The sequence below is a fragment of the Gallinula chloropus genome (assembly GCF_964237585.1).
Source record: "Gallinula chloropus genome assembly, chromosome: 20".
Classification (NCBI taxonomy): domain Eukaryota; kingdom Metazoa; phylum Chordata; class Aves; order Gruiformes; family Rallidae; genus Gallinula; species Gallinula chloropus.
In genome coordinates, this window is record NC_140105.1 from 10,132,133 (window position 1) to 10,145,882 (window position 13,750).

Below are 13,750 nucleotides of genomic sequence, written 5' to 3' on the forward strand. Positions count from 1 at the left end.
CGGCCCCGCCCCGCGGCGGCCCCGGTGAGACCCGGTTGGCCCCGCCCGACCCCGGCGTCGGCCCCGGCCCCGGCCCCGGCCCCGGTCTCAGCCCAGGCCCCGGTCCCGGTCCCGGTCCCGGTCCCAGTCCCAGGCCCGCCCCGCGGCGGCCCCGGCCCGGCCCCGGTCCCAGCCCCAGTCCCGGCCCCGGCCCCGGCCCCGGTCCCAGCCCCGGTCCCTGTCCCGGCCCCGGCCCCAGCCCGGCGGTTGCGGTGTCCGAGATGCTTTATTGGAAAAGTACAAAGTGGTTCCCGAGACGCGGTACCGAGCGAACCCCCCGCTCGGCCGCCGGCCCAGGCCCAGCCTGAGCCCGGCCCCCCGCCCGGCGCGGCCCCGCCGCCCCGGCCCCCTGAGGCCTGCTCATGGCCGTCCCCGCCTCAGTCCATGGAGGCGGCTCGGAAGAGCTCCACCAGCTCCTTGTACTCCGGGTCGATGAGGTCCGAGGGCTTCTCCCCCTCGTCGGTGGTAGCCTCCGGGCTGGCCCCGAGGGAAATGAGGTACCTGCAGGAGAGACGGGAGCTGAGCCGGGGCAGCTCAGCCCGGGGCCTGGCAGCCGGTCCCCGTGATGCCAGGGCACGGCGGCAGCAGGCTCAGAGAGGCAGGCTGGGCCTGTGTGTGCCGCGGGTACCGGGCACCCTCCTGGGAGCAGCCACCCGGCACAGCCCCGTCAGAGCCGGCTCCTGTTCTTGGGGCCCTTGTGGCACAGGGGTGACCCCATCGCAGCCCCGGCCTGGCGCTCCTCACCTGGCGATGTCAGCGTAGCCATCGCTGCAGGCCATGTGCAGGGGCGTCCACCCGTTCTCATCTTTCTGGTGGATGTCGGCGCCGTATTTAACCAGGAGCTTGACACAGTCAAGGTTTCCAGTAAGCACAGCTTCATGGAGGGCTGCCATGCCTACAAGGAAAGGACCTTGTTAGCCCTGCGCTGGGGAAGCAGCCTTAATGCTGAGTTGTCCATCCCCCCGGGAAAGGGGGCTGCCAGCAAAGTCAGGGAGAAGAGGCTGGGGAGGGAAGCAGAGACTGAGGAGGTGAGAGGAGCTGCCACAGGTTTCTGTTCCCTGCTGCAGGGCAAGTGCCCTGAGACTGCCTGCCTCTGGGTCCGGCAGGGCAGATTGATGGGGGAGCAGCTGCCCTCTACTGCAGAGCTCCAAGCCAGCAGCCTGCCTGCACCCCAGCCAGCACTCACGTGGGCACACAAGAACACTTGTCTCCAGAGTCCTGCTCTGCCCAAGCTTTGGAAGCTCCTTACAGAGCAAGTAAGGAGCAAGTGATCAGTGGAAGCCTGGGGTCATTTGAGACCGTGTCTCTCTGGCCATGTGACAGCAGAAGCTGAAGCCAAGCACATGAAAGGGACAAACCTGGGCCCTGCACCAGCCAGTGTGGATCGAGACATTCCACAGACAGTCCCTGGTGAGGTTGGGTGCAAGCTAAGCACAGTGCCTTCCCCACAAACATCATGCTGCAAGGCTGCAGACCCACAAGTGCAAGAGAGAGCAGCGTTTGTGGGACTGAGTCAGGAACACAATATGGAGTGAGCCCTGTGTCTCCCCACTCTTGCCCTGAGCTGCAGCAGAAGGTAGTAGCCCCGTGGTCCTGTCCAGAGCTCCACAGAACAGCCTGTGCACATGACTCCTTTTCCAGGCCACACTACACAGCTACCCAGTTACACCCGAAAGGGACCCAGGGCTGACCCTCCCACTGACCACGCTGCTGAGGGGACATCTTGGGGCCCTGCTTGGTGATGCAGGGGCCACTCAGGGAGGAAGATGGCTGATTTGACTCCAACCTGGCACCCTGCTGAAGGCTGCCCACGCCCCAGCCTTGGCTGCAGGGCTCGCTCTCGTCTCCCTTGCAGCCCAGCTGAGCTGAGCTGCCGTGCAGGCTCCATCTCTGCCGCCGCCGGCAGCACTCACCGGAAGGGTAGATGGTGTCCAGCGTCACTTTCCTGGCACGTATGAACCTGCCCACCTGCTCCAGGTCCCCCTGCCTGATGTGGTCCTGAAAGACGACGTCGTTGGGGAAGCGCACGCTGCGTGAGGCTCTCAGTCTCCGGGTGTACCGACCGTACCGCGGCATTGAGACCGGGTAATAGTCCTTCATGCTGGTCGCAGCCTTCAGGCACTGCTGAGGAAGAGGAGGGGCAGAGGAGGCACACGGGCTGTAGGAGCAGCCGGAGCTGCTCAGCGCTCTCAGCCCTTCCACTCGCCGGCCTGGAAGCACTGCTTTCTCCTCTGCTGCCTGTCAGGGCTCTCCTTGCACACCCAGGTGTGATGGCAGCAGCACTGCCCGGCTCCCCGTGTGTCTCTGCCGGTGTCCGTGAGGGCGGCGGTGGCCGCCGGGCTGTCCCTACACTCCCACACCACGCGCAGGAGATGGCGCTGGGCACACGCAGTTCTCCCTCCGGCCCGGGGCCCAGGACTGATGGTTCTCCAGGGCCGCGGTGTTATATAGGCTCCCGGGGGGCTATTTTGAGGATGTGCAGCTCATGCTGTTTGCCACGATACGGTGTAATCGAGCCGCCCGGCCCGCAGCCTCCCACTTTTGGGCATAAGTTGGTGGCTCATCTTACCACCCACCTGTTGAAGCGCCCATCCAAGGGGTCAATCTACTCCTGCCTTTGCATGGGGAGCCCAAGGACCTGTGAGCAGAGCTCCCCCACAGCCAGCCCTCACACACGTGTGGCAGGGAAAAGGCACAAACACCATCGCCAAGCTCACGTACCGACCAGCCAGCTCAAGGCAGACGTGTCAGAGCTCCGGTGCCAAATACATTTGGAGCTGTGTCACTCTCCTGTAGTTGCATCAGACGGAGCAGAATGAGCACCACTGTGAGACAGCGTACAGCTCAGCACAGAGCCAGGCCCCTCGGCTTCCATCAGCGCCCTTGTGAGGATGGAGGTGCTGCTGGTGTGGAACCAGGAGCCTGTGATGCCAGTCCCAAGGGTCCAGCGTCCTACTTGCAAGGCAGAACCAGCCGCTGCGTAAGGGCAGGTTCCTCCAGAGCAGCCTCACACAAAGGCTGAGGAACAGCACCACCACCAGCCAGGTCCTGCATTTGGTACTCACCAGACTTAGCTTTCAGGAGCCAAAATGTACCACGTAGCACAAGGGAATCTGTCAGGCCCACCAAGGACCCCCCCCTCATTCTTTTTCCCATCCAAGTTCAATCCTTTCTGATACACGAGCATATTTTCATGCTGATGGGGACGGCCCAGGCAGGATGACTAACCCCACAGCAGGAAACAGCCCCCATCCTGCCTTAGGAGCCCTGGAGGCTTCATTCTGCCCCTTCTGCAGCAGACACGTGCCATGAACCCCTGGCAGCAGCGGGGGCCGACGGCTCGGCCAGCCACACACCTGAGGCCACCCCACGCTCCTGCATCAGCATCGATCGCTGTGCCGAGCACCGCGGCTCAGAACACCACGCGGGAGGCGGCGGAGCTGGGGAGGTGGAACACTTTTAGCCTGTTTTCTTGGAATGGCAATTAGCTGTGTACACAAGATGACTCTGAGTCCTGCTCCAAGAGCAGCCTTGGTGCATCAGAAAAGGCCCCGAGCTGGGCAAGGCCGGTCTCAGCCTGTAAACAGAGGAGAACCACCGCAGAGCTCGGCCTTGTTTACATTTTAACTGGCTCCACAAACACAGGGCTTTTGGGGCAGACTCCCAGCCAGCATTCCTTGCAAGCTCTGCCCTCTTCCTCCCCACACAGAAAGGCAAGGCAGCTTTTTCTTACTCAGGAGCAGCCACCCCGACACCTGCCCCTCCCATCAGGGCGCAGCAGCCTGGCACTGAGTCCCCTGTCTGCCCCCAGCCTGGAGAGAGGCATCAGAGATCCTTCCCCACACAACCACAGGTAGCAATTGGCCCAATGTGGCTTGACCACAGGCCATAGCAACTGCCACAGCAACTGCCACTTTCCCACCCCACAGCCAGCAAGGGCTGGCTCAGCCCCAGCGCTGCCACACTGAAGGTTTCACAGAGTTGTAGGGGTTGGAAGTGACCTGCCAAAGCAGGGGCCCTAGGACAGCATCAGCATCCAGACAGGGCTGGAATCTCTCCAGAGGAGACACCACACCCCCTGGGCAGCCTGTCCCAGGGCTCCCTCACCGGGAAGTTCTTCCCCAGGTTGGTACAGAACTCCCTGTGCTCCATCACCCTTTGTCCTGTCCCCACAGACACTGAGAAGAGGCTGACCCTTTGCACGTGTCCCACACTTCAGATATTGATAAACATTGACCAGAGCCCCTCTCAGGCTTCTTTTCTCCAGGCTGAACAGCCTCAGCTCACTCAGCCTTTCCTCACAGGGGAGATGCTCCAGGCCTTTAATCATCTCCACAGCCCTACACAGGACTGCCTCCAGGAGATCCCTGTCTTTATACCAGGGAGCCCTGAACTGGACACAATACTTCAGGTGGGGCCTGAGCAGGTGCCCAGGGGAAGAAGCCAGACCCACAGCCAAGCATTGTACAACACTCCCCACCCCAGCACAGCCCTGTGCAGTGACAGGCACAAGCAGCCTCCCAGGTTGCCCTCTAGCTGTGCCCTGCCCTCCTGTGTGACATTTATAGCATATTTTCTTACAAAAATATTTCCAGCAGTAAGTGACTGGTTTGGAAATAGCAGAGTTGCTCACTGATCATGTGAGCCCAAGCAGCCCAGCTAGAGGCAGCCCCAGGTTTCCCTAGGCAAATGCCTTGGTGAGCAGCTCAGGAGCAGTGAGGTCCCTGCCCTCAAGCCAGCTGGCAAGCCCCATGCCTCTTTCCAGCCCAAGCCAACACCCTCCCTCTGCCCTGGGAGCTTGATTTAACCTGGACATTACACAAGCATCAGTAAGTTCTTTTCCTTTACAGATTAGGAAACAAGTCTCTTCAGGTTACAGTTCCAGAAGGCACCTGCAGAACTGGAAGTGTAGATCCTCTCAAAACACAGGTATTGAGTGCAACCTGGAGACAGCTGAGGCACACCCCACAGCAACAGTCCCATGAGAACCACCCCAGCACTCCAGTCCTCTTTGAGGTCAGGTTCACATCCATTCCACACTCTGATAGACACACAGTAGTATTAAAATCTCAACTTTATTTGGCCAACAAATTGGTTTCCAATGTCATTGGAGCGGAATGCCAAGAACCAGCCCCAGGCAGCTCGGGCTGCTGCAGCACTCCCCTGTTCATGTTCCTCCCCAAACCCCAGCAATTGCAAATGTCCTGTTTGATCTGTTTTATCAGACCCTCCCCCACCACCCACCTGCCTGGTCAACCAAATAATGCATGAAGTGACTGCGTAACGGTCTTGCATTTGATCAAGAGGATGGCAGCTCAGCTAGTTCTTGCCTAAGCTGGTGAGGCAGGGAGCACCTCCACCCTCAGAGCCTGCCACAGCCAGTGCACACAGTATTCCACCCTTCCAGGTGTTTGGAATAGTAATCACTAAGTCTTAAAGCAGAGGGGGAAGGAAACATCTGGCCAGTGTGAAGAGAAGGCTCCTTCAGCTACACCTTTCACCAGGATAACACCATCAGCCTACTGCCTCTCCCCCCAACATACACCAAGGCTGATTCCAGGGAAGAACAGCCAAGACCCTGCATGGTGCAGAAGTCAGCTACAGGCTTTAGTCTTCAAATGAAAAAAAGGGGGAAAAAAAAAAGCTTTCTTGGAAGATGTTAGTGGCAAGGCTCCAGAACATGGGGCCACTGAACTCGTGCTACTGCTTCACAATCTGCTTCTACTCAGAAGAACAGAATACCTCAAACAAAAGCTGTGTACAAAAAAAGTACATCACAATAAAATAAAAAATGAGCCCAGCTGGCTGGGCTGGCTACCTACTGACAGATCCCTTCTCAACAGCAAAAAGAAAGAAACAAGACAGTCAAGTGCACAGACAAGTGAGGGTGAGTGTTACTTCAAAAGCCAATCCCTGGATTGCCAGTCATTCACCTTCTGCTTTAAATCTTAATGGGTTTCTGACTCACTGGGCTGCGTAACAGCAGCCAATTTAGTGTCTGATTTTGTTTTTGGGGTGATGTAGATCAGTCTTCTCTTTACAATTCATCCTTTTGGATCTTCTGCTCATCATCATCACCTTCCTCAAGGTCTGTTTCTTCATCCGTCTCAAGGTCCTCCAGGTCCTGTACAGGTTAAAGACAGCTACTGCTTTCTGGCACACCCAGCAGGTCCTGTGCATTGCTCTCTGCTGCCATGTTCACAAACCCCCTGGGAAATCCTACCAGGAGCCCCATATTTGGGATTTTAAGGACTAGGAACCCCTGGAAGCTGGTACCTGCATGTCTAAGCCTCCAGCCCAGCAGGTGAGGAGCCATCAACTAGATACACCATGCTCACCACACAGCTCAAGTTCCAGCTGCTGAGCAGGAGCTCATAGAACAAGCCCTTTAAACAGTCCAGCAAGCTCAGGACTGCTTGTGCAACCCAACAGGTTGAAGTTTATCAGGAAGGCATTTCTTTTCACCAACAGTATCCCTGTCTGGGCCTTAACTCAGGACAGAGGATTCAAGCACAGCACCAGAGCCAACCCATGCTCCCCCTCTGACAGCCCAGAGCCCTGTATTAATTACTCACATCATCAGCTGCTGCCCCATCCTGACCACCGCTCTCCAAGAACTTCTTGAAGCCTTCTAGTGTCCTCTCCCCATTATAGTCAATTACCTACACAGGGGAAAGAAGCACCAAGAGAATGGTTATGGGCACCTACAGACCCACAGCCCTGGAGAGGAGAATTCTCTTTCTGAGCAACAGTTCACATGCCAAGCAAAAGGGAATTTAAAAATTCACCTTCACCCATGAGACACGAAGGAAAACAGCTCAGCCACTAGACTTCAGAGATCACTGCGAGGAAAGAACAGCCTGCAGATGAGCACACTGTCCCCTGTATGCTCCCTCTCTCCCCCATTCCCACCCCACCAAACACCTTCCTACAGCCCAGCCCCCCACAGCAGGTCTCAGATGTCCTGTAGCCTTGATGCATTCCAGCCCCACAGAAGGGGGAGCCCTCCCAAAAGCCTCATCCAGAGCAACTCAGGGAACTCCACATCTCCACTGCTCCCTCATGTGATCTGTACAGAGCTCAGCTGCCCCCTTACATTTCTGCCAGAGCCTGCAGGGAAGAACTTGAGTGTGGGGAAGCTGTGGATTTTCACAGCCTCCACTTCATTGGCTGTCGAATCCATCTTGGCAATGATGATGTTCTCGTGGTCCCGGTAGGTCTCTCCCAGCTTGTCCCAGATGGGAGCCAGTTGCTTACAGTGACCACACCAGGGAGCATCTGTTAAATGACAAACACCACAGCTGGCACCAGCAGCCCAGCAAGCCAGCACTGCTCAACCCTCAGCCCCCATGCCCACACATTTCAGCCAAGGCACACCCTCTGTGGCTGAGGGTCTCTAAGATCTTTTCTCCCCAGTCCCAGCCATGCAGGATTTTGATGCTCCTTTCACACCAGCTACTTGGAATCACTTACAGAACTCCACAAAGACATTCTTATTCTCATCAAAAGCAACTTCTTCGAAGTTCTTCCCAACTAGAACTTTGACAGGCTGCTTGTCCCAGTCATCAGGAAGGTCTTGACTCATCAGGTGGGGCTGGAGTAAGAAGTGAGGTTGAGACAGTTTGTTACACCCCTGCTCAGAATGTACGTGCTGTATCACATATCCAGGAAGACCCAAGTCTAACCACCCCCCCCTGTGAGCAGCCAGATGAATCAGCCACTTCCTCTTCTGCTTGCAACATCCTTCCCACCCTGAGCAAGTGGGAGCAGCAGCTACTCCTGCAGAGAGCTGCACAGGAGCTCTAAAGGAAGCAACACTGCTGACAGGATGAGTCCCACAGTGCTGAGTTTAGGCACAGGGTCACTGCTGGAGTATGCTGTGTATGGCTCCATCCAGCAGACAGGAGCTGAGAGCTCTGAGCTGTGACACATGAGTTCACACCCCTCCCCACCCCCAACTACTGGCAGAAAGAGCAACTGGATAAAGCAGCACAGCTACCACAGGCAGCTGAGGGAGCAAGCTCCAGCAGCACAGTGCCAGCACACAGCTCACTTCCCTGCAGCCTTCATGCCCCAGTAGTTTTGCCTTCCCTTTCCCCACACACAAAGCCCCAGGGGCACTCTGTGCACCACAGGAAGGATTTTCTCCAGGTGCCCTGTGGCTCCTCACAGGGAGGATTTTTTTTTAATGCTTGCTTAGCCAGAAGCATTTATCTTTGTTACCTTGATCTTGCCCTCCAGGAACTTATTACAGAAGTCTTTGATCTTGTCTGCTGTGAGGTCTTCAGATTCAGGCTTGTACTTGGTCATCTCCTCCTCCAGCGTGATCAGGCGCACAGCTGGACACTCCTCCTTCTTGAGGCCGAAGAACTCCAGGATCCTCTGGTTGTCACTGTGGTCGCTGTCGATGAAGATGAACAGGATCTGTGGAGGGAAAAGAATCAAGAGCAGCACGGTGAAGGTGAGCACCTCATGGCTACAGGCACCTGACACACACAGACAGTAGCTGAACTGTCCCCTCTTCCTCTCCAGGGCTGTGAAGAGGGCAGAGCACAAGCACTGCAGCTGGTCCAGCACCACCCACAGACCCAGCACAGGCAGAGTCAGATTTACTCCCACAAGGAGGAAAGTTGTGAATTAACCACTATTCCTTCAGCAGTGGGGCAAGCCAACGAATGACATTGTCCCCCTTGATTCTAGGTGACAGGGAGGGGGCACTAGCTTCAATCTCTCCTCCACAGCCAGCTACAGACAAGCAGTGCCACACTTCCCCATGGGAGGTGGCTGCTTAAGTCATAAGCCCAGAAACCATCTCACCTTCCCTTTGAAGCTCTCAGCTGCACTCTTGAAGTTGTCCAGTTTTGCTTGGTAGTCAGACACACTTTTTGGTAAGAACAGCAGAATGTGAGTCTTGATCTCTCCTCCAAAGATTTTTGGAGCAGTCTGAGGAGTAGAAAACACACTTTATTTATGGAAGAGATGTGAGTTAGTGTCAAGGCCAGCTTGGCTCTGCTATACTGACAGACCACCAGAGCCTCCCTCCAGTCCTACAGGACTGCTCTGAGCAGCAAGCTCACACCTCCTTTCCACCGTGCTCTCCTCATCCTTAACCCCCACCTAGTTCCAGCTCCAAGATAACACAGCACCACATAACCCCCAGTTTGGGCTGCTGAACATGTACAGCAGCAATGGGAGGTGCCAAGTACCTACAGACCTACCTGCTCAGTGAACTCGATGACCAGGGGCAAGGCATTAGACTTGATGAAGGTCAGCAGGTTATCCTTGGTGAGATCCCCTTCAAAGCTGTTGCGACCTTCATCGAACTGCAAAACCAGATATCCTGGCATTAGGAAACCTCCACATCCCACAAACTCTCCAGAGGCACTGCCCCAGCCCACCTCAGCTGCACTGATTCAGAGCAGCCTTCCAGCACTCAAAGCCTGGATCAGGGTGTTCCTTAAACCCCCTGCTAACAGTGGGACACGAGCAGCACCAAGACAGGGAGTGCTGATCTGGGCATTGAGGGTCACCAAGGCTTCACCAGCTGCCATACAGCTTGCAGAAGGCCTCAGAGCAGCAGAATCTCAGAGCACAGGCAGCTTCCTGCTCAGCAGTGGACACACATTAACCAGACAGCACTAGGAGATGCCTGACAGCACAGCCCACTACACACTGTGAGCAGCAATCCACTCAGCTCCAAGGGGTTGTTCCAGTCTTGTTGTTAGAGACGACAGCACGTGTTTAACACACACATTGCACTAGAGGTGCCAGATCCCATTTGGTATCAGGCATCACCTGCATCCCTGAGCAGGATTCTCAGAACCCTCTGGCAGCCTGGAAGGGGAACAGCTGTAGCAGACATCAAGGTTAAAGGGGATGTGCAGGATAACCCAGCAGCCCCACGGCAGCACAACGCTCGAGTTACTGGCAGAAGCAGGGGTGGACTTGGATAACCTCCTGCTAGGGGAAGCACACCAGCCTCAGCTGAGAAGCTGAGCAGACACTGAACACTGGAAGTTGACTTCAGAAATACTTTAGGGTTGAACTAAAGGCCTCAGGGCCTTTGGAACAGTTGTTCCAGAGTCTCTGCAAGTCTGGACAGGTCAGTACAGCGAGAATCACCAGCTGAAGCCTCTCAGTTCAGGCCCAGCTATGGGCAGGAAGCTGAGCCAAAGCCCCAAACCAAAGCTGTTGGTCAAACAAACCACCTGGTTCCTACACCCCAGTATTTGGTTACTGGGGTACTTACTGCAGCTGGGTTTGAGGTGGACATAGTTGAGAGCTCTTGTGGCCCTACCATGCAGTCACACAGGAACATGGAGGCAGCGTTCAGAGGCTGCTGCCTTCCCCCCCACAGAGCAGAGCCCTTCCACAGCCCCTCCAGTGCTCCTCAAGCTGACAATCCTCATGGAAAGCAGATTGGGAAGTCCTTCACTGCTAAAGACAGGTCCTGCCACTGCCCCAGGTCCTCAGGAGCAGAGGAAGCATACCAGAGCCCACAGGACTTCAGTGCCAGGGGACAGCACATCAGCTCAAACCAGCACAAGTCCATCCCACAGGGCTGGATGTGAGAACACACACATGTAGCTGACAACTGGGGCAGTAACATAGTGCTGGAAGCCCCAGCTGTCCTCTCTGCTGCCCTGCTGAGCACCCAGTGCCATACACCCCACAGCCCCAAAGAGAAGCATTTCTGTTTGGGCTTCAGCCAAAGGATGCAGAGGGGCATGGAGGAAACCCCTGCAAGCAGCTATTTCAGCCCCACATCAACCACAAACAGCACACACAGATCACACAAGGACAGACACACAAGAGCAAGAGGCAGGTTTAGTAAGTGTGAACACCAAACAGCCCTGAGCCCTGCCTCACTGCACACACGTGGTACCACTGAGCCCAAGGAACTCAACTTGTCTTCTCAGAGGTAGAACTTCCTCCCAGTGAGTTGGATTTTAATAGTAAAAGGCATCAGTAGGTTATTCTCTGCCTCTGCAGACTGCCTACACCCCTCCACATGTAACCCAACTGCCCCAGCTGGGGAGTTGGAAGTGCCAGTCCCCTTGGGGACTCTGCTGGAATCACTGCACCACAGGACCCACCACAGGGTGACACAGAACAACTCCTGGATGCAGCATCAACTGTGTCTGCAGAGGTGAACACAGGGTGTTTAAAGGTGACTTTGCTGAGCCACAGCCAGACACAGAGCATCACAGCAAGAACTCTGCCTGAGACCTTCAAAGCCCAGGGGGAGCACAGGACACCTCACTAGTCACTGCCATGGCTAAAGGTGTGCTGATCATGACCACACTGCTGGCAGATACCAAGAAACAGAGAAGAGAGCGGAGCAAGTGCTTGGACCCAGAGCCCAGAAGCTCTGGGAGGGCAGCACCAAGCTGGGAGACATGCAGAGGGACCTGGGGCTCTGCAGGCTCTGAGGCTTGAGAACCACACAGGTTCTTCTGCTGTTGAGCCCAGGGCTGCCCTCATTTGAGCCTGATTAATTAGAGGAGAGCTAGGAAGAGGCAGAAGACTCAAGCACAGTGCTCATGCTCCACACTAACCTTTTTGAAGAGCACCACTCCATCCTTGCTGAGCTGGTACTTGGTGAAGACATCAGCACTGGAGGAAATGCCAAAAGGAATGTCATCCACAGCTTCTGCTGCAGCCAGGAACTCCTTGGCTGCCTCTGATGCCACATCCTGGAGAGGACAGAGAGGCGTCAACACACCAGGGCTCACCAGCCAGAGAACTGGAAGATCAAGTAAGGCAAGGCAGCAAGTGTTTCCCAACCCAGAGCCTTCCCAGCTGTCAGGCTCCTGCCACACTCAAGAGCTTCTGAGCTGGGAGGACAAACTCTTACCTTGAAGAACCCGATCACCACCACTTCACTGGACTCCACCAGCGCCTCCGCCGCAGCAGCATCTGTCAGGGTCGTGGCAGCCGGGCCGGTGCGTTTCTTCAGCCAGCTGACAATATCATCTGCTTCCCTGCCAGCTGCACCAGGAAGGCAACACCACCCATTCACTTTTAGGTTAAAGAACCAACCCCCTGGAGCTGAGATAGCCTGCTCAGCAGCTGGCCAAGAGGTCAGCAAGAACCAAGATATCGCTTACGCAACCCTTCCTTTCACTCCTGGAGTAATTAAGCTAATCCATAATTGTTAAGTCAAGGTACAACGTGCTCCCAGGGATCCATTCTTCTCCTGCTTATGGAGCAAGCCTGTTCTTAAACTTTGACCAGCAAAGTCACACTTCACCAACACACTCACCTCTTCCACGGAAGCATCCCACCTTTTCCTTTCCAGGCCAGCACTGTGCATCCTACACTCAGCACAGCTTGCCTTATTTTGGGGAATTCTGCTTCTCTGCCACACCTGCCTCACACCTCCCACCCACCCCTTCAGCCAGCCACCCAAGCACTTCATTTGGCACTCAGTACCATGTCGCTCAAGTAAAGGCAAGCTGAGCAAGACACCCAGCTTGGATGGCTTCGCTCTCCCACACAAAGCCAATTCCACCTGCTTTAGCAGAGAAGGCTGCTAAAGGTGGGCTTGTCCCCCACCACACACCTGCCACAGCTCCACAGCCTTGGTCACTGTCACAGTGGTGGACCTTGTCCAGCCACCCCAGCACACACAGAGGGGAGCAGGGCCAGGTACAAGGACCTGTCGCCACGTCGCTGCCCTCTGCACCCAGGCACAGGGCCAGGGGCCCCGGCTCACCTGTGTACTCCTTGGGAGCGGCCTTGTCGCCGTTCCTGAAGAACTTGATGGTGGGGTACCCGCGGACGCCGAACTGCTGCGCCAGCTCCGACTCCTCCGTGGCGTCCACCTTGGCCAGCCGGATCTCCGAGCCCTCCGCCTTCAGCTTGGCCGCCGCCTTCGCGTACTCCGGCGCCAGCGCCTTGCAGTGCCCGCACCACGGGGCGTCTGCGGGACGGCACAGGGGGGTCAGTGCGGCCCGGGAACAGCCTCCCCACCCCCACCGCGGGCGGGCCCAACACCCCCCCACTCCCCCCCGGGAGGGGGAACCCCGGCAGGGCCCCGCGGGCCGTACAGAAGCCGCACCCCGGCCCAGCGTCCCAGCGGCCTTCAGCCCGAGCGCAGCCCCCCCACCCCCCCCGTCTCTCAGCCCGGGGGAGGCCGGTCCCCCCGCAGCAGCGGCGGCGGCGCCTCCCACCCCCCCCAGCCCGACCCCGTCCCCCCGCCCGCGGGCCCCTCCCGGCCCGTCGCTCACAGAACTCGACGAGCAGGAAGCGGTGCTCCGCCAGCGCCTGCTCGAAGGAGGCGGCGCGCAGCACCAGGACGCCGTCCTCTTCCTCCAGGGCGAGGGCGGGGAGCGGCAGGAGCAGGCAGAGCAGCGGCAGGACGGCGCGGAGCCCGGCCATGGCGCTGATGGCGGCGGGTCGGGACGGGCCGGGACGGGCGTGCGGCCGCGGCGCCGCCTCCGCTTATAAACCCGCCTCTCCCCGGGCACCGCCGCTCCCCATTGGCTGCTCCGCCGCCGTCCGCCATTGGCCCGGCCGGCAGCGCGGCTCCCATTCGACAACGGGATGGGCGCGCCCGCCGCTCGCCTCCGCGGGTTGGCCGCCGGCCTAGCTCCTCCCTCCCCGGCTCGCTATTGGTCGCTCTCCAGCGCCGCGTCGCTCGCGATTGGCCGGCGCCTCCGCCTGGCGCGGCCGCCTGCCCTCGAACGTGGCACTCGGGCGGTCCCGG

At 57.6% G+C, this 13,750-nt stretch overlaps 2 protein-coding genes across 2 annotated transcripts; both read right to left on the reverse strand.

Moving 5' to 3' along the window:
• Nucleotides 1–345: 345 nt before the first annotated feature.
• On the reverse strand, nucleotides 346–2,447 carry PPP1R27 (protein phosphatase 1 regulatory subunit 27). Its single transcript, XM_084273462.1, has 3 exons — nucleotides 1,953–2,447; nucleotides 784–934; nucleotides 346–540 (listed from the first exon to the last, which is right to left on the reverse strand). The coding sequence occupies exons 1-3, from the start codon at nucleotides 2,137–2,139 to the stop codon at nucleotides 417–419; spliced, it is 462 nt and encodes a 153-aa protein (XP_084129588.1). The 5' UTR covers nucleotides 2,140–2,447; the 3' UTR covers nucleotides 346–416.
• A 2,648-nt stretch (nucleotides 2,448–5,095) lies between these two features.
• P4HB (prolyl 4-hydroxylase subunit beta) lies at nucleotides 5,096–13,471 on the reverse strand. Its single transcript, XM_084273407.1, has 11 exons — nucleotides 13,272–13,471; nucleotides 12,758–12,964; nucleotides 11,897–12,030; nucleotides 11,598–11,735; nucleotides 9,258–9,362; nucleotides 8,857–8,982; nucleotides 8,263–8,463; nucleotides 7,513–7,633; nucleotides 7,136–7,317; nucleotides 6,615–6,701; nucleotides 5,096–6,163 (listed from the first exon to the last, which is right to left on the reverse strand). The coding sequence occupies exons 1-11, from the start codon at nucleotides 13,420–13,422 to the stop codon at nucleotides 6,077–6,079; spliced, it is 1,539 nt and encodes a 512-aa protein (XP_084129533.1). The 5' UTR covers nucleotides 13,423–13,471; the 3' UTR covers nucleotides 5,096–6,076.
• Between the last annotated feature and the right edge of the window lie 279 nt (nucleotides 13,472–13,750).